The sequence below is a fragment of the Neophocaena asiaeorientalis genome, unplaced genomic scaffold (genome assembly GCF_003031525.2).
Source record: "Neophocaena asiaeorientalis asiaeorientalis breed wild unplaced genomic scaffold, Neophocaena_asiaeorientalis_V1.1 scaffold327, whole genome shotgun sequence".
Lineage (NCBI taxonomy): Eukaryota > Metazoa > Chordata > Mammalia > Artiodactyla > Phocoenidae > Neophocaena > Neophocaena asiaeorientalis.
Genome location: NW_020174560.1, coordinates 5,946,289 through 5,966,173, shown reverse-complemented (window position 1 = coordinate 5,966,173; position 19,885 = coordinate 5,946,289). Strand labels below are relative to the sequence as shown.

The following is a 19,885-nucleotide window of genomic DNA, read 5'->3' as shown; positions in this document are numbered from 1 at the left end:
GTGAAAATGAGGGGGGGGGGGGGGGGGGGGGGGGGAGGGAAAGGGGGAAAACAAAATTCTTAAAACTGTAATAAAACCCAAATGAAATATACATTGAAATTTTAGTCAAACATTAATACACAAATGCTAACAATATATTTTGAATTCCCATATATTCTCAAATTCTCTTCAGACTTATTTAAATAAGAAGTTACACATTTAGGAGGTTCATTACTTCTTCAGGCAATTAGGGTTTTATTCAGTGCCTTTCAAAAGCAATGAACTAAATAAAAATGTACCAAATAGTTTTTAAAAAGATTTGATATGCCACTTAAATGCCTGAATTATTTCCAGGGAGTACTCTGATGCTGAGAACAATATGACTATGTGACAAGCAGAAGTAAAAGAACAACTCAAAGAAAGAATAAATGCTAGATACAAAATGTATGCTAACTGGCTCATTAGTTTTTACATGGCTCGTAAGCTTAAATACAGAAAGAAGTGTGGACATTAAGACAAAATAATAAAACAGAAAAGTATGTTTTCCCAGATTGTGAAAGAGAAAACCCTGAATATTGAAGCAATAAAAGATAATGGTGACAACTCTGATGTTTGACAATAAAATATGTGTTCAATGAAAATAAAATGGGAAAATAGTTAAGACAAATAAGACAGATAAATTTCAATATTCAGATATATTGTGAAATAACAGACATTTAAAAAAGTAAAATTAGTCTCTACTGAACAAAACTTTAAAGGATACAAATATATTTTTCAAAAAGAAACAAAGAACAAAAAAAACAACATGAACTTGGAAAAACATTCGGCACTACAAATTATTAATGATATTAATGAAAAACAAGTATTAAATTGTTCTTTTTAAAAAATCAAGTTCCCTGAGAAACACCTTACAGGAAGGCTACTATTCCTCTCCAACACTGGCAGACTACTGGCAATTTACTCTGTAAAACTACAGAACTGCTGAACTCCTGAAGGTAAGGCACTGTAGTAAAAACAAAAGGACTGAATGACATTCTACATCATGAGACAACTCCAAGGCTACTTCTGGCTAGGTTACCTAAACAATGACAGCTGGGTTTATAGACAAATAGAAAACTAAGCAAATGGGGAAACACACACATAGACACAGACAGGTAATTATTACTTCATAGAAACCTAGAGTTGTATTAAAAATTTAATCAAGTAAGTTACATGAGATGACTATCATAAACTATGATAATATATATACATAATGATATGCACACTGAATAGTAATATAATTATGCTGAGAAAATGGAGAGTGAAGAAAGGGAAAGAAGGAGGGAGGAAAAGGAGAAAGGGAGGGACAGAGAGGAAAAGAGAGGGTGAGTATGAGTGTGTGTGTGTGTGTGTGTGTGTGTGTGTGTGTGAGAGAGAGAGAGAGAGAAAAGTGTGTGTAAAGGAGCTAAATCATCATACTTAATAGGAAGTCAATAGAGAATACCAAAAATTGAAAACTCGAAAGTAGCAGAATCCACATGTTATTTAGAAAATTGGAGTTAAACATCAGAGGAAGCCACTATGAGTTAAAAGAGCCACCGAGAATGAAAATTGGGACAGAGGAGTGGCACAAATGAATGCTTTTCTTGATAGTAGTAATTGACTTTTAAATTATGTTCATATGTTACTGTGGTAAAATTAACTTGTAAAAAATGTAATAATCACAATGATGAATTTCTTAAGATCAAAGGAAATTTCCTTAATCTAATTTTAAAAATAACTAAAAATCCTACAGCATCTATGGAATGAGAAAAAGTATTTTCAAATCATATATCCAATACATTGTTCATATCCAGAATACATAAAGAACTTACAGTCAATAAAAGACAACACAATTTCAAAATGGGCAAAGGATTTGAATATAGATTTCTCCAGAGAAGATATATAAATGGACAATAAGCAGTTGAAAAAATGCTTGGCATTATGAGTCATTAGGGAAATGAAAATCAAATCACATGAAGATACCACTTCATTCCCCCTGGGAAGATTATAATAAAAAAGAGATAATAACAAGTGTTGGTGAGGATGTGGAAGAAATTAGAATCCTCATACATTATAGATGGAATTGTAAAATGTTACAGCCCCTTTGGAAAAGTTTGGCAGTTCCTCAAAATGTTAAACATAAAGTTACCATATGGACCAGCAATTCTAGTCTTAAGTATATACCCAAGAGAATTGAAAATACATGTCCACACAAAAATCTGTCTATGAATGGTCATAGCTGCATTGTTTATAACAGCCAAAAAGCAGAAACACCTGATAATGGGTAAAGAAAATACAGTATATTCATAAAATGTAATATTATTTGGTAATAAAAAGGAATGAAGTATTGACAGATTGAACCTACAACATAGATGAACCTTGAGAACATTACGCAAAGTGAAAAAAGGCAGTAACAAAACACCACATATCGTGTTTCCATTAACATAAAATGTCCAGAATAGGTAGATCCACAGAAACAGAAAGTAGATTAGTGGTTTCCAGGATCTGGGGTAGGAGGAAATGGGAGTGACTAATTGCTAATGGGTACAAGGTTTCTTTCTGAGGTGATAAAAATGTTCTGAAATTACACAGCAGTGGTAGTTGCACAACTCTACGACTACATGAAAAACCACTGAATTGTATACTCTAAAGGGGTAAATTTCATGGCATGTGAATTGTATCTCAAACCGTTAAAAAAAAATTTTTTTTAAATACAGCAGACATATTGCTAAATGCTGTAATACTAGTAATACAGTCCTTTTAAAGTAAGCAACAAGATTAGGATGTCTTTTTACTGTGATGAACCATGTATTGAAAGTTTAAGCTAGCAAAGTAAGAAATGAATAAAATGTGAAGGAAATGGAAAGAAAGAAAATAGTCATATTCATAAGATTGTCTACATAGAAAATTTAATAATCTATAGATGAACCTATAGGATAGTCCAACAAAGTGGTTGATTATAAGAATCAACTACCATCCTTATACACCGATAACAATTAGAAAATGCAATTTTTGAATTATACCATTTGAAAAAGAAACAAACTTTAACTTAGGAATAAATTAACCAAAAGTACCTAAGACTTTCAAAAATTATAAAATGTTATTGAAAGATATATAGAAAGAGAGAATAAATAATTAGAATTCTATCTTGTTCATGAATGGAAAAACTTCATATTGTAAATAAGTCAACTGTCTCTAAATTAATCCATAAATTCAATGCAATTGCAGTCAAAATTCCAACAGAATTGTTCATAGAAATTTATAAGCCAAGTCTAAAATTCAGATGGCAGAGTAAGGCGAAGAACAGCCAGGATCATTCCAAAGGAAAATCAAGTGAGGAGATATGCCCTACCACGCATCAGCATTTTTCTAATGCTACAGTGATTAATAAATAGGATAACTTAGATAAACAGAATCAAAGAACACAATAGAGTCCAGTAATAAGGTTATACATAAATGAAAATCAGATATGTGGCAGATGTGGCATTACAAATCAGAGTGAAATGGATGGATAATTTAGTAATGATGCTGAGAAAATCCATACAGGAAATAAGATGGATTACATATCTCACAACATAAACAAAAATGAATCCCAGGCTGACTGAAAACATTTATTAAAAAAAACTTTAGGGCTTTCCTGGTGGCGCAGTGGTTGAGAGTCTGCCTGCCGATGCAGGGGACACGGGTTCGTGCCCCGGTCCGGGAAGATCCCACATGCCGCGGAGCGGCTGGGCCCGTGAGCCATGGCCGCTGAGCCTGTGCTCCGCAACAGGAGAGGCCACAACACTGGGAGGCCCGCGTACCGAAAAAAAAAAAAAAAACACAAAACCTTTAACACTTTTAGAAGAAAATGTTGCAGAGTGTAAGAAAAGCTTGCTTAAACTCAAATATCACAATTCATAAAAGAAAAAACAATGATACATTTGAATGCACTAAAATTTAAAAACTTATTAAGAAATACCATAAACAAACCATAGATACAAGAATATACATGTAATACAATAAGCAACGAAGAATTAATATTTACCATATATAAAGGAAACAATCAGAGATACATACAAATATATATTTTCAAGGATGTTCATATCAGAACCTTTTCTTATTCTGGGAAAACTGGCAACAACCTGTATTTCAAATGCCAGATTAGTCAAATAATTTAGAATATGTGCACTCACAAAAACGCTACACTGCAACTAAAAATCATGCGAAACAATTTTTATTAAAATAGGGAAGTACTCATATTACTAAATGAAGAGGTAAAAAAAATATGTATCATCTCAAAAATTTACGTTAAGTGAATATATGCATAGAAGAAGACATAGGTAGACACAAATCTAAAAGTTAATAATAATCATTTTTAAGTTTACGAGTTTTTTTTTCCTCTGTACCTTTCTCTGTATTTTCCAAGTTTTTTCCTTCGACATATATTTTATTTGTACATTTTTTATACAGTGCATTAATCTTAAGTGTATAGGTCACTAAACACAAGCACATACACACACACACACGCACGCACACACTTGTGTGTGTGATTTTAAATCAGGATTCAAAACATTCCTCGAATCCCAGAAAGTTCCTTTGTGTCCCATCTCAGCCCATACTACTCCTTACCCCTGCACTGGTAAGGTAACCAGTGGTAACCAGTATTCTGACTTCTATTAGCATAATTATGTTTGTCTTTTCTTAAATTTCATAAAAATGAAGCCATACAGTTTGTACTCTTTTGTGCTGGTTTCTCTTATGCAACTTTATGTCTGTAAGATTCATTCATATGGTTGTGGTGGCAGTGGTTCATTTTGTAAATTGCTGTACAGTAGTCTACTGTATGAATATCCCACAATTTATTTAACCCATTTTACTGTTGATATGAAAAGTCTTTAGAATGCAAAAAGTTTATGCAAAAAAAGAAAGTGTCATATGAAAAACTACTTATGATACATTGTACTTTAAAAATTCAGGGCAAAAATTATAAGTACAGTCTTATTAAAATATATTTTTAATACTCATATGCCCATAATGCTAGTTCATGTTAGCAACAGTTCTTACCTTTTTTGGTTCAAAAACCTCTTTAAAACTATATGAGGAAAACTATAAAACTCTGATAAAAGAAATCAAAGATCTAAATAAATGGAGAGATACTCCATGTTCATGGATAGGAACACTCAATATTGTTCAGATGTCAGTTCTTCCCAGATTGATTTACAGATTTAATGCAGTCCCAATCAAAATCCCACCAAGTTACTTGGTGGATACTGACAAACTGATTCTGACGCAGAAAGCTTGGTCTCTGTGCACCGTGCCAAACTGAATCTTGAAGACAAGAGTTTTAGGTGAAGTAGAAGAGGATAACTTTATTGCTTTGCCACTCAAAGGGAGATACAGCAGGCTCATGCCCCTGAAAAACTGTGTCCCCCAACCCCGGGGGATTTGGTGAGGGGTTTTATAGCAATAGTTCAAGGATGGGGTTGCTGATAAGATTAGGGTGTGTGCAGGGCCTGAACTCCTTTGATCTAGTCTCAGGTGGTCTCCTAATCTTGATTAGCTTCTCTGGTTCCTTTAATCTTGCCTCTGGTAGTTTCTTGGCTTCTCCTCATCTCTGCATCCCCTCCCTACCCTAACAACTGTTCCAATCTGCCCTTTGGAACCCAGGGAAGGTCATGGAGGCTGGAGTCTGTTCCCTATATACAAGAAATGGGGGACAGAAAGGCTTCCATGCCCAGGAGCCCCACAGGGGCTCAGTTTCAATTCTAAGTTTATATGGAAAGATGAAAGACTCAGAATAGCAAACACAATGCTGAAGAACAAAGTCAGAGGACTGACACTACCTGACTTCAAGACTTACTATAAAGCTACAGTAATCAAGACAGTGTGGAACTGATGAAGGAACAGACAAGTATATCAATGGAAAAGAATAGAGAGCCCATTCCCTGGTGGCGCAGTGGTTGAGAGTCCGCCTGCCAATGCAGGGGACACGGGTTCGTGCCCCGGTCCAGGAAGATTCCACATGCCGCAGAGCGGCTGGGCCCGTGAGCCATGGCCGCTGAGCCTGCGCATCCAGAGCCTGTGCTCTGCAACGGGAGAGGCCACGACAGTGAGAGGCCCACATAACGCAAAAAAAAAAAAAAAGAATAGAGAGCCCAGAAATGGGCCAACACAAATATAGTAAACTGATCTTTTGTCAAAGAACCAAAGATAATCCAATGGAGAAAGGATGGTCTTTTCAACCAATGGTGACAGAGTAACATCTACATCCAAAGAAATGAATCTAGACACAGAACTTACACCCTTCACAAAAATTAACTCAAAATGGACCACAGACTTAAATGTAAAATACAAAACTATAAAACTTGTAGAAGAAAAGATAGGAGAAAATCTAGGTGACTTTGGGTTCGGTGATGAATTTTTAGTTGCAACACCAAAAGGAGGACCCATCAAAGAAAAAAATTTGAACTTTATTAAAACTAAAAACTTATGCTATATGAAAGACTCCATTAATAGGATGAAAAAACAAGCCACAGGCTGGAAGAATATATTTGCAAACACATATCAGATGAAGGTCTTGTATACAAAATACCCAAAGAACTCTTAAAACTCAACAATATGGGATTCCCTGGTGGCGCAGTGGTTGAGAGTCTGCCTGCCAATGCAGGGGACACGGGTTCATGCCCTGGTCTGGGAAGATCCGCGGCTGGGCCCGTGAGCCATGGCCGCTGAGCCTGCGCGTCCGGAGCCTGTGCTCCGCAACGGGAGAGGCCACAACAGTGAGAGGCCCACGTATCGCAAAAAAAAAGAAAAAAACTCAACAATAAGAAAACAAACAACTCAATTAAAAAGTAGGCAAAACATCTGAAGAGATACCTCACCAACTAAAATATGTTGATGGAAAATAAGCATGTGAAAAGATGCTCCACATCATATGTCATTAGGGAAATGTAAATTAAAACAACAATGGGATACTAATACATATCTATTAGAATGGCTAACATTCAAAACACTGACAACACCAAATGTTGGCAAGGATGTGGAACAGCAGGAACTCTTATTCACTGCCTGTGGGAATGTAAAATTGTACAATCACTTTGGAAGATAGTTTAGTAGTTTATTGCAAGCTAAACGTAGTCTTACCATACAATCCAGCGATTGTGCTCCTAAGTATTTATCCAAATGAGCAGGAAGTATGTCCATACAAACACATGCACACAAATGTTTATAGCAGCTTTAGTCTTAATTGCCGAAACTTGGAAACCACCAATGTGTCTTTCAGTAGGTAAATGGATAAACAAACTGTGGTACATACATACAATAAATATAGTTCAGAAATAAAAAGGAATGAGTTGTCAAACCACAAAAAGACATGGAGGAACCTTAAATGTATACTGTTAAGTGAAAGAAGCCAGTCTAAAAAGACCACATACTGTATGATTACAACTATATAACGTTCTGGAAAAGGCAACACTATGGAGTCAGAAAAACAAAAAATCAGTGGTTGCCAGAGGTTCAGCAGAGGAAATAAAGTGTGTTGAAGGGATGAATAAGTGCAACACAAGATTTTTAAGGCAATGAATGTATTCTGTATGATACTGTAACGGTAGATACGTGACCTTATGTTTTCATAACAACTCATAGAACTGTACGTACAACACAAAAAGTGTACCCTAACATAAACTATGGACTTCAGTTAAAAATAATGTAACCAATATTGGTTCAATTGTAATAAATGTACTACTACTGCAAGATGTTAATAATAAGAGAATCTATAGTATCTGTGAATACGTGTGTGGTTGGGGGTGCTGGTATATGAGAATTCTGTCCTTTTTGTTCACTTTTTCTATAAACCTATAACAACCACTTTAAAAGTAAAGTAATATATAAATAAATAAGAACAAAAAGAGAAAGTAAAAACATTCTCACCTGCAAAAAACACAAAAAAAAACCCCAAACAAACACTCTTTTGAGAATAATGTAAGTCATGAAGGTTCTATCCAGAAAAACATACAAAAGTAAATACTCATAAAATTTTGAATGTAATTTCATAAGGCTCACAGTATCCCACAGCCCACCCATAATCTCTATATACCCAGGTTTATAACCTCTAAGTTAAGGAGAATAAAACATGAATTTCTTATGTTTTTATTTTCCAAATTTTTAACTTTTATAATTGACAAAATATTTATAACCTAAAAATACTGACTTATTTTAGCTTTAAACAAAGCAATTAATTCTGTATTAATTAAGCCATATAGCCTTCAAACTAATAATGCTACTTTTTCATCCATAATTTATGCCATCACTTAAAGCTTATCGAACTTACATAATAAAATAAAATTTTGAAACAATTAACTTGCTACTTTTTTTTCTTTACTCTGGATTAACTATTCACTATTAAGTCATTTCTAATTCACTAAATAAATCTCACAGGTAGAAAAAAAACTTACCTGCAAAATAGGAAAAGTAGCAGTGGTTATGCCCATTTTGTGTAAATTTAAGAGCATGTCACTTCCACTCCACACTTTACAGGATGATTCATAACCCCTTTCCACAAGATGTTCAGAGTTTGCTTCTAACCAACTGGAATAAAATAAAAGAATTCCATCAACCAGTATCATCCTTATGTGCACTACTTCAACAGAGCAAAGAGAAATGTGATACATTGATCTGTATTCCTTGAAGCTCTGAGTACATATATGTGGATTAATTAAGACACATTTTATTTATTTATTTTTGCGGTACGCGGGCCTCTCACTGCTGTGACCTCTCTCGTTGCGGAGCACAGGCTCTGGACGCGCAGGCTCAGCGGCCATGGCTCACGGGCCCAGCCGCTCCGTGGCATGTGGGATCTTCCCGGACCGGGGCACAAACCCGTGTACCCTGCATCGGCAGGCGGACTCTCAACCACTGCGCCACCAGGGAAGCCCAAGACACATTTTAAATAGCATGCATGTTTCACATTGCAAAATAAATATACAGCTAAAAAAGTAAGCTTTTACTCAAAAAAGAGAAAGATGCGTGTGGTTCCCCATTTGTGTTTTGTGGACTCACACTGCTTTACTTGTCTGTCTCTCCAACTGACAGTCAGCTCTTAGGAGCTTATCCCAAATGCACATAAAAGGAAATACAAATAAGCCTAATAGGGATTTCCCTGATGGCACAGTGATTAAGAATCCGCCTGCCAATGCAGGGGACATGGGTTCAAGCCCCGGTCCGGGAAGGTCCCACATGCTGTGGGGCAACTAAGCCTGCACGCCACAACTACTGAGCCTGTGCTCTAGAGCCCATGAGCCACAACTACTGAGCCTGCATGCCCCAATTACTGATGCCCGCGTGCCTAGAGCTTGTGCTCCGCAACAAGCCACCTCAGTGAGAAGCCAGCACACTGCAACCAAGAGTAGCCCATGCTCGCCACAACTAGAGAAAGCCTGCACGCAGCAACGAAGACCCAACACAGCCAAAAATAAAATAAATAAAAATTAAAAAAAAAATAAAATAAAATAAAATAAATAAATAAATAAAAATTTAAAAGCTTAATAAAAAGATTATAGTGTTAAATATTAACACAAAAAAGAGAATTACTAGAAAATATATACATTTACACACACACACACACACAGACATTTGTACATTCAGTTAGTGCTTAAATGCCTATATTATGCCAGACACTATACTGGATAGCGGAAATACAGCAGTAAATAAAATAGGCAAGGTCCTTATTCTCATGGAAATTAGATTCTACTAAGAGAGACAGAAATAAACTCAGAACAATTCCATGAACAAGACAATATCAGGTAGTGACAGTGATATAATGAAAATAAACTGGACTACTGTAATCTAACTGCTACTTTCATTTGAATGTCAAGGAAGCTCTTCTTGAGATGACATATATTCTAACCGAATACAAAAAGTATTCAGTCATGGGAGGATCAAGGAAAAAAGAGTACTCCAAGTAGAAGAATACCTGGTGCAAAGATCCTCAGGTGATTTAACAAATTTTGCTTATTTAAAGACCCGAAAGAAAGCCAATGTAGTTGGACCACAATGGGCAGAAAGGAATAATGGTATGAGCAATGTTAGAGTGATAAGCAGGAATCAGATCATGTTGGGCCAGGATAAGAAGTCTGGATTCTCTTCAAAGTGCAATGGGAAGATTTTAAACAGAAAATTTTAAATAAGAGAGAGATAATCTATTTTAAGTGTTTAAAAGATGATTCCAGTTTATAAGCCAGAATGGATTATAGGAGAAAGACAAAAATGAAAGGAGAGACCTATTAGGAGGCTGTTACAGTTGTTCTAGTTGAGGGATGATTCTGGGATAACAGGTATGAGATTGAAGGATTTGGGATATATTGTGTAGGTGGCATTTATAAAACTTACTGATGAATTGCATGAGGTGAGGCAGTAATCAAGGATAACACTTAGATTTTTGATTTGAGGAACTGGTCGGTACTATTTGCTTAGACAAGGAAGACAGGGGCGGTGGAGGGGAGTAGGTAGGGGAAGGAAAGGAGTGTTTTGGAAAGTTGAAATTTTATATCCAAACAGAGACAGAAAGTATAGTTGGGTATATGAAAATGGCATTCCAGGGAGAGGTTGGGACAGACACAGATTCAGGCCTCACTTGCACTGTACTAGGGTTATGTAAATTAAGGAGAGTGCAGAACTAGAAAAGAAATGAGGTCCCAAGACCAAGCCCTGAGGTACTTCAACGTTTAGACATCAAAGTAAGAACTATCAAAAGCAACTGAGAAAGAACGAACTGTGAGGAGGAGGAAAACCAGAAGATGTCATGGAAGCCGTCTAGGAAAACACATTCCTGTGTGTCTGCTCTACTCTCACTACTTCACTTCTAACACCTCTGGTCTCTACGTGTATGTGGGGTTTTTTCCCACACAGGCAATTCTCTGAGACATCAGATGGGTGTCCTATAATTCAATTCAATTTTGACACTAATTGGAGTTAGCACAGACCCTACTGGTTAAGCACTCAGTCTCACAAGACTGTCCCTCCCACCCCCAACCTAGATGCCAGTTGTAAAAGTCCAGGTTGTTATCTGTGCTTCTGACCAAGCAGCTGTAAATCAGAGGCTCCCATGACCCCCTCCTCAAGTTTGAGCATTTATTAGAACAGCTCACAGAAATCAGGAAAACATTTACCAGTTTATTATATAATAAAGGATTAACAGTCAGATGAAGAGATATATAGGGTGAGGTCTGTAAGGGTCCCAAGCACAGAAGCTTCTGTCCTTGTGGAGGTGAAGTGCACCCCACTCCAAGTACATAGGTGTGTTCACCAATGCAGAAGCTCTCTGAATACTGTACTTTTGGTATTTTTATGAAGACTTCATTACAAAGACATGATGGAACATTAACTCAATATCCAGCCCTTCTCCTCTTCCCAGAGGGGAGGTGGGCTGAAAGTTCCAAGCTTTTAAACATGCCTTGGTCTTTCTAGTGACCAGACCCATCCAGGAGCCCACAAACCCATCACCTCATTAGAACAAAAGACAGACCTGTCATCCAGGAAATCCCAGGGGATTTAGGAGCTCTGTCAGGAACTGGGGCCAAAAATGAAATAGCAGAACAGAAAATGCTCTTAGTGCTCTTATCACTTAGGAAATTATAAAGGTTTTAGGACTTCCGTGCCAGGAACTGGGGACAGAGACCAATATATTGAATACATATTTTCTATTATTCCACAGAAGACAAAAACACTTTTCATAAAGGTGGTAGTCAAGAGTATCCAACAATGCTGAGAGGCTAAGTAAAATAACAGAAAAATAACCTTTGCACTTAGCAATCTCTGGATCACTGGAGATCTCGATAAGAACAGTTTCAGTAGAATTATGCAGACAGCAACACTCTTGGGATGGATAAGGAAAGAATGGGAAGTGAGAAAATAGAATCAGCAACTACAGACAACTCTTTCAACAAATTATGCTGTGAAATAGAAATGACAAACTTCTACATGGCAAAAATACCACAAGGAAAGACACAAGCATATAGCAAAATGGAGGGGAATGTTTGCAACTCTTATCACAAGCAAAGGGCCAATTTACAAAGAACATCTACAAATCAATAAGAAAAAGAACCATAAAAACAAGAACAAAGACAGAAATGTCAACAGAGAGTTGACAGAAAAGGACATATATATGGCCCTTAAAAATGCTTAATCACACATTAAGAGAAATGTAAATGAGGGACTTCCCTGGTGGTCCAGCAGTTAAGACTGTGCTCCCAATGCAGGGGCCCAGGTTCGATCCCTGGTCAGGGAACTAGATCCTTCATGCTGCAACTAAAGATCTCGCATGCCGCAGCAAAGATCCCGCGTGCCACAACTAAGACCTGGCACAGCCAAATAAATAAATACATTTAAAAGAAAGAGAGAGAAATGTAAATGAAAAGTACACTGGGATACTTTTCACCCATCAGGTTAGAAAAAAAACAACTTTCATATTCTCATACATTGCTGGTCAGAGTATAAATTAGTCTTCCACTCACCCATCTACTGTGTAAATTTTAAAAATACCTATCAAAATTACATGTAGATCTATGCTTTGACCCAAGAATCCCACTTCTAAAAATTTTGCTATAGATACACTCCCAGACAGATGAAAGGGCATATGTTCAAAGTTATTCGTTACAGCAATGTAATAGCAAAAGATTGTAAAACAACCTCAATATCTACTATCAGAGGCTGGTTAAATAAATCACTGTACATCCATGCAATGGAATTCTAGGCAACTGTTTTTTTAAAACTGAGAAGCTTTCTGGGTCTTGATATGGAAAGATCTCCAAAATATATTGTTAAGTGAAAAAAGGCAAGATACAGAAAAATGTACATATAAAGTACAATGCCTACAGTTAACAATACTGTATTGTATACTTAAAAATTTGCTAAGAGGGTATGTCTTATATTAGTGTTCTTATCACAAATAATAATAAATAAAGAGGGCAGAAGGAAACTTCTAGAGGCAATGAGTATGTTTATGTTAAAAACCGTGGTGATGGTTTCACAGATGTATACTTATCTCAAACTCATCAAGTTTTATACATTAAATATTAATAATTTTATATATGTCAATCATACCTCAATAAACTGGCTTTTAAAAAATAAAACATAAGGGCTTCCCTGGTGGCGCAGTGGTTGAGAGTCTGCCTGCTGATACAGAGGACACAGGTTCGTGCCCTGGTCCGGGAAGATCCCACATGCCGCGGAGCGGCTAGGCCTGTGAGCCATGGCTGCTGAGCCTGCGCATCCGGAGCCTGTGCTCCGCAACGGGAGAGGCCACAACAGTGAAAGGCCCGTGTACCGAAAAAAAAAAAGAGTGGATATATGTATATGTATAACTGATTCACTTTGCTATACAGCAGAAAAAATAAAACATACATCTATATAGATATTTTTTGGGGGGGGCGCTGCATTGGGTCTTCATTGCTGTGCACAGGCTTTCTCTAGTTGTGGCGAGCGGGGGCTAGTCTTTGTTGTGGCGCGTGGGCTTCTCATTGCGGTGGCTTCTCTAGTTGTGGAGCATGGGCTCGAGGCACACAGGCTCAGTAGTTGTGGCACGTGGGCTTAGTTGCTCCGCAGCATGTGGGATTCTCCCAGACCAGGGATTGAACCCGTATCCCCTGCATTGGCAGGCAGATTCTTAACCACTGCACCACCAGAGAAGACCCAAAAATAAAATATATTTTATGTTTAAAATGGAGAAGAAAAAAGTGTATGTATAGATGCCATCATTTGGGTAAAAAGGAGGGATAAGAGAAAGTATCTATATTGGCTCATTTTTGCATAAATATGAACTAAATGATAAACTTGTTCAGGAAGACAGAAATTAAGCAGATGGAAGATGGGGTGGGAAAAAGGTTTTTACAATATAAATTTGTAAACCTCTTATGTTCGAACATGTGGATGTATAAACATGCAAATTTTAAAAAATATATACTGTGAAGGGAACAGAAAAGTGCTGCAATAAATGGAACGGGATGTAGTGTCAGGTAACATTTTTTTCTAAGGTAAAGAGATTCTAGATCAACAACATAACGCCTAATTAAAGGGAAACTATCTAATGTACGTTTCAATAAAATACTAAATCAGGACTTCACTGGTGGTCCAGTGGTTAAGAATCCTCCTTTCGAAGCAGAGGACGCGGGTTGGATCCCTGGTCAGGGAATTAAGATCCCACATGCCGTGGGGCAACTAAGCCCACGCGCCACAACTACTGAGCTTGTGCACTCTAGAGCCCATGCACCACAACTAGAGAGCCCACACTCTGCAACCAGAGAAGAGCCCAGGTGCTGCAATGAAAAGATCCCACATTCCACAGCGAAGATCCTGTGTGCCACAACAAAGACCTGACACAGCCAAATAAATAAATAATTTTTAAAATAAGTAAATAAAATACTAAATCTATTATTTTACAGTATTGAAATCTTGGTTAAATGAAACTCATCAAACCAGAATCCTACTCAAACTGTAGGATAAAGCCATGGTCCAGAATTTTAAAATGTTAATTAAAACCATGTTTAGTTAATGTTCAGCCCAATATCCTACACACATCCTATGGGACTACTGAATTATCCTGCTAAATTAGGAATAAGATTCACAATTATCAATTTTAAAAATCAGTTACGTTCACTATATTCTTTTGAACAAGACAAAAGTTTGGACTAGCCTATCTCTACCTTTAATGGGCAAACAACAATCCATTTCCCAAGTAGCCTGGTCAAAGTTTACTAATTGTAAAATACTTGGCACAATAAAACATGTTTTTAATACAAAGGCAGCACAAATGACACTGAAAGACAAATGTTCTTACTTAATGAGGCTATAGCACACAGCTCGTAGGGGTTCATGGTCTTTCTTCCTTATATTATTGTTAACCATACTATCTAGTTCATCCCGAGCAAACCGAAGCTGAACTTCCGTTATACTGTAACTTGCTGATTCCCGAGCACAGTCCTCAATGTTATGAGCTTCATCTAAAATGACAACCTGTTCTTTCAGATTGATATCCATCTATAAGATAAAAGAGTTTTCCTGTAAAACATTCAGCAAAATGGATTTAACAGCAATAGGCAAGATATTTCATTAAAAAATTCACACCATAGGCCAATATCACAAGTCCAACTATATAAGCAACTGATTCTCAGTCTTAAAATTTTAAAGCACTTAGGCCAACCAAATATCAGCTCAGCATTACAGTTTTCCATTTTTCACTCTCAAAATACTTGTAAACCTATCAACCAAAATAATATGTGTTAAGTGAGCCAGGATCAACATATGGCTGGTTACACAAAGGGGTATAAGGGATCTCCAACATAATATAAAAAGTAGAATAAAAAAAAAAAAACCTTTAAAACGAAAATAACAACACAAGATTCAAAAGACTCTCAAAATACTAATACAATATAGTATGTATCTGTTTCATTTCAGTCTCTTCTGCAACCCTTTTGAGAAGTGCTCTTCCCCAACTCCCATGTGATGTCTGTAGGACTGTTAAGCTGTTAATCAAGGGACATCACCACTCTCATAATGTGGGTAGACTTAGAACCCAGGCTTGTCAATTAAATAAAGTATTCCATCTGTCTATGGTCACAATGACTGGTTCAAGAATGGGTATGAGATCCAAGCTAGGCCAATCAGAGTAATTATGGGTGGCTAAGTGAAATCATATTCCTTTTTCCAGGTTACCTAGCTGGAGAAAAGCTAGCTGATTATGGTTATCTTTGTTCCTACTGGGAAGAACTTGCCTGATTACAAAGTCATCACGATAGTCAAGTATATTTTTTTAAGCTCTATTGAAGCTGGGTTTGTGTCAAATGCAACTAAAAGAGTCCAGACTAATACAAAATGTCACAAAGCAATTGCCACTGAGTTATTCTGAGGAAATAATAATATACAGAGGGCTGTAGATGGCTGAGAAAGAACCATAAAATAGTAGGAAATATACTGAGGTTTAAAAAATGAGCAGGATTTGGATTTGGATACACAAAGAGAGAGTAGGGCAATTCAATATAGGTGTAATCAAAAGCAGAGATACAGGAAAGAACAAGGTATCCTCAGGGGACTTTGAGGTAAGTTTTTGAAGAGTTCAAGTTGGGAGTCTGTAGCAGAGAAGGCTGAAAAGGCAGATTTAGGTCAGACTATTGATCATCTTGGGAGTAAGCTTAAGAAATATGACTTTATCCCATGAGCAAAGAGAGATATAAGAGATTTTTAAGCAGAGGAAGACTGACTTGGCATTGATATACACCGTTGCTCAAAGGAAAGAGACCTAGCTGAAAGGCAGCCAAATAAGAGGAAGGATAGCAGGGGTATTAAACATAATGCCTATTCATTTTAAACTTACAGAAATAGAAAGCTAATGATCAGATTACCTTTTAGTCAGATCTAAAGAGAGGAATAACAACTGAATATATGAAGTTATTCACTTTTTGTCTTATGCTGTAACAACTGGATTTCTCTAAGAACCAGGCAGATAAACACAAATGCTGTATCCAAATTCACTTATTCAAAGTTCACAGAGCATAATTTGCATAGTATGCATATTCTCCCAACGTAAGTTCTTCAAAACACAGATTCTTTAGATAAATGTTTTAAAATCATTCTTTCTATTCATAAAGAGATCGCTATATAAGGGTCTCAAATGGGGGAAATTTTTTGTACCCCAGGGGATATTTGGCAACGTCTGGAGACATTTTTGATTGTGACAACTGCGAGGGTACCACTGGCACCTAGTGGATAAAACCAGAGATGCTAATAAACATCCTACAATGCACAGACAGCCCACCACAACAAGGAATTATCCAGCCCAAAATGTCATTACCGTCAAGGTTGAAAAACCCTGTTATGATTCCACTTCAGTACTAGGTCCTTAGAAGTGCTTATTACTTTGGAAATTAAAATGACAATGTCTAAAATTCAGTTTTTAATACCCCCTAGAATATGTTTTCAATACTCTAATCTGTTTACACATTTCCATAAATTAAATATAAAGCAAAGAATAAAGTAAAAGACATTAAAACATCTAAAAGCTTTACATTCATCACTTATATCCCAATAGTAGGAAAACAGTTCTTTTAATTTTTACATATCTACTCACACTTTCCCTTATTTGTGCATCTAGAAGATAGTTGTAGGGACAAAATATTATGTCAGCCTCCTGCATTAGTTCTCGTGCTGTGTAATATGGACATGCCTTTAGTTTTTTCCCCAAGCTGACGAATTCTTCTATATCCCAGGCCTTGCACATCCCTTGGAGAGTCTGTAATATGTGTTGATCACTAATTTTATGAACACCATGATAAAAATAGCAGAATTTTCCCTAAAAAAAAAATGCATAGTTGAAATATGAAGCAATACTAGAACAGAAGAAATAACACAAGTTCATCTCAGAATTTTAGAAACATCATTAAAGCCACAAAGTAAAGATTTAACAGAGGAGACAGAGTACATACACCACATCTATAATACAACCATTTTAAAGAACTATATTAGTTAACTCAGATAGAACTCCAGATCAGTATAGCTGGAAATATCCCAAATTAACTTGAGAAACATATTTTTAAAAGTATGTTTGTTGTGACTTTGTTCTGATTAAAGTGGTATTAGACAAAAATATTTCTGGAAGGATCTGGAAGGATACACAAGGGCAATGGTATCACTAGTTGCTTTCAAAGATGAGAGCCAAGTAACTTGGGAACAGGACTGGAAGACATTTTTCTCTATAGACACTTTTGTACCTTTTCAATTTGAGCCATGAGACAGTATTACTTAATCAAATATAAATAAGTAAAAACAAAGGAAGAATGGAAACTGGGAAGGAGGGCAGGAGAAATGTCCTAGGGGAAAAAAGAGTATTCACTACAAAAAGTTGGAAAATATAAGAGTACCAAAAAGCCCTAAATTACCTAAAATCCCATTATACAAACAATGTACTATCAAGATTTTGATGTATTTCATTTCACATTTCTTCTATACATATGTACTTGTGGATATATCTCTATAATAAGACCCAATTTTAAAATAATGAGAACAAAGCAAATTTTTACCAGGCACTGAGGATTATTAACAATCTAGCCACCAAATATTTTTTTTTACAAAACTGGGATCTCCTTTTTTCTCTTAGCCTATTTTATTAAAAATCCTATCAGAAATATTTTTTCATATCACCAAGTTTCTTTTCACTGTTGCCTATATATGTAAACTGGATTAATGTGCCATAGTTGATGAACCAGTTTATTACTAGATATTTAGACTGTTCTCAATTTTTGCTTTATAAATAATCTGCAATAAGAATTTTTATGCTCATTTCTAAATATTTTCTTAGTATACAGTTTTAGAAATGGCATTATAGGATCAGAGAGTAAAAACATTTTTAAGTTTCTTGAAAACCATATCACCAAATTATTCTCCAGAAAATGTATAGCATTTTACATTATCCTTTTTCCACACCTTTAACAACATTAATATTATCTTTTCTTATCTTTGCCTATTTTAAAGGTAAAAATAGAAGACTGTTGTTTTGATTTGTATTTTTCACACTTTCTAGCAAGGTTTAACATTACATTGTACGAACATTCTAAAAAGTTTCAACAGTAATTTGCATACCTTCTTTCATGTACTATTTACTAATGTCCTTTGCCATTCTATTACTAGAAGTAAAAAAATTTTATTAACATACACCAATCAAAAAATAAGATGTTTGATAAAATCCAGTCCTAGCAAAGGTGTGGCATATCCTATTAAAAGATGTATAAAATTAGAAGCATAAACTTCTATTAGAAGTACACTGGAAATTTGTAACTACCAAATAAAATTTCACCATTTAAATATATATATACTGTACTGTTTAATAGCCCCCCAAATTGGAAATAAACCAAACGTCTACCCACAGGGGATATGTTAAATAAATTGTGGCAAAAATTCATACTAAAGATATAGCCCTTAAAAAATAAGTTAGATTTGTCTATGTGCTGATGAGTTTAAGCTGTAAAAATAATCTATACACATACATTATAGAAAATACATATTTTAAATGTTTTAGAAGAATACACATAAAACCTTACAGTAGTTCCCTTAAGGGGATGGAAAGAACTGGAAAGAGAGATCTTTTCATTTAATGCATTTCTGTAATTTTGAGTCTCTAACCGTGTATATGTTACTTTTCTTTTTCAATTGTCATTTGGGACTAAGTGGTAAAATAATGAGCCATTTTAATTCATTAATTTTATATATCGAAAAAAAATTAAATGTGATTTTGAAATCCAATATTTATTTTTCCCAGTTTGCTGTCCTTAACCAGTGGGGGGATATGTACATATATATGTGTGTGTGTGTGTGTGTGTGTGTGTGTGTGTGTGTATTTTTATCTATGAACTATACAAAAGGCAAACCTATGTTTTTAAAACATTCATACCTCATTACATACACAAAAATATCTAGACATTGCTAGAAATGGAGTAAATCATAAAAAGGTCATAACCTATAAAAGAATATCAGCAAATCCAAGGACAAGGCATGATCAGCTGAGGACTGCTAATTCTCCTAAAGCCATGCTGCTTATTGGTCCTCCAAGGTATTAAAAATGAAAATTAGGAAGAAAGGGCTCACCTAACCTTCTTTATTTGCTTCATTTTTATATTATTTTCACTTACTTTGTCTAATCTCTACTACTCTTTTTTACCCTTCATGCCATGTCAACTTCCCCACACTATGATGCCATCTTTCGTTTTTGTTTCTAGTGTAGTAAAAACAGCAATGGTTAGCAGTTAGAAGACTTGCTTCCTTTCTTGCTAATTAGTTGTCTGACACTGGGCAAACTTCAGGGCCCATTTTTCTCATGTGACTAGGCATCAAAAGAGTAGTTGAATTAGAAGCCTTTTAAGAT

At 35.9% G+C, this 19,885-nt stretch overlaps 1 protein-coding gene across 1 annotated transcript in view; it reads right to left on the bottom strand.

Moving 5' to 3' along the window:
• BRIP1 (BRCA1 interacting DNA helicase 1) overlaps positions 1-19,885 on the bottom strand; it is a 191,075-nt gene that overhangs the window by 109,432 nt on the left and 61,758 nt on the right. The window contains exons 8-10 of the mRNA XM_024757679.1: positions 17,099-17,320; positions 14,813-15,012; positions 8,436-8,568 (exon numbers count right to left, since the gene is read on the bottom strand). Coding sequence (XP_024613447.1) covers positions 8,436-8,568; positions 14,813-15,012; positions 17,099-17,320 — 555 coding nt within the window. The remainder of the gene's footprint in view (positions 1-8,435; positions 8,569-14,812; positions 15,013-17,098; positions 17,321-19,885) is intronic.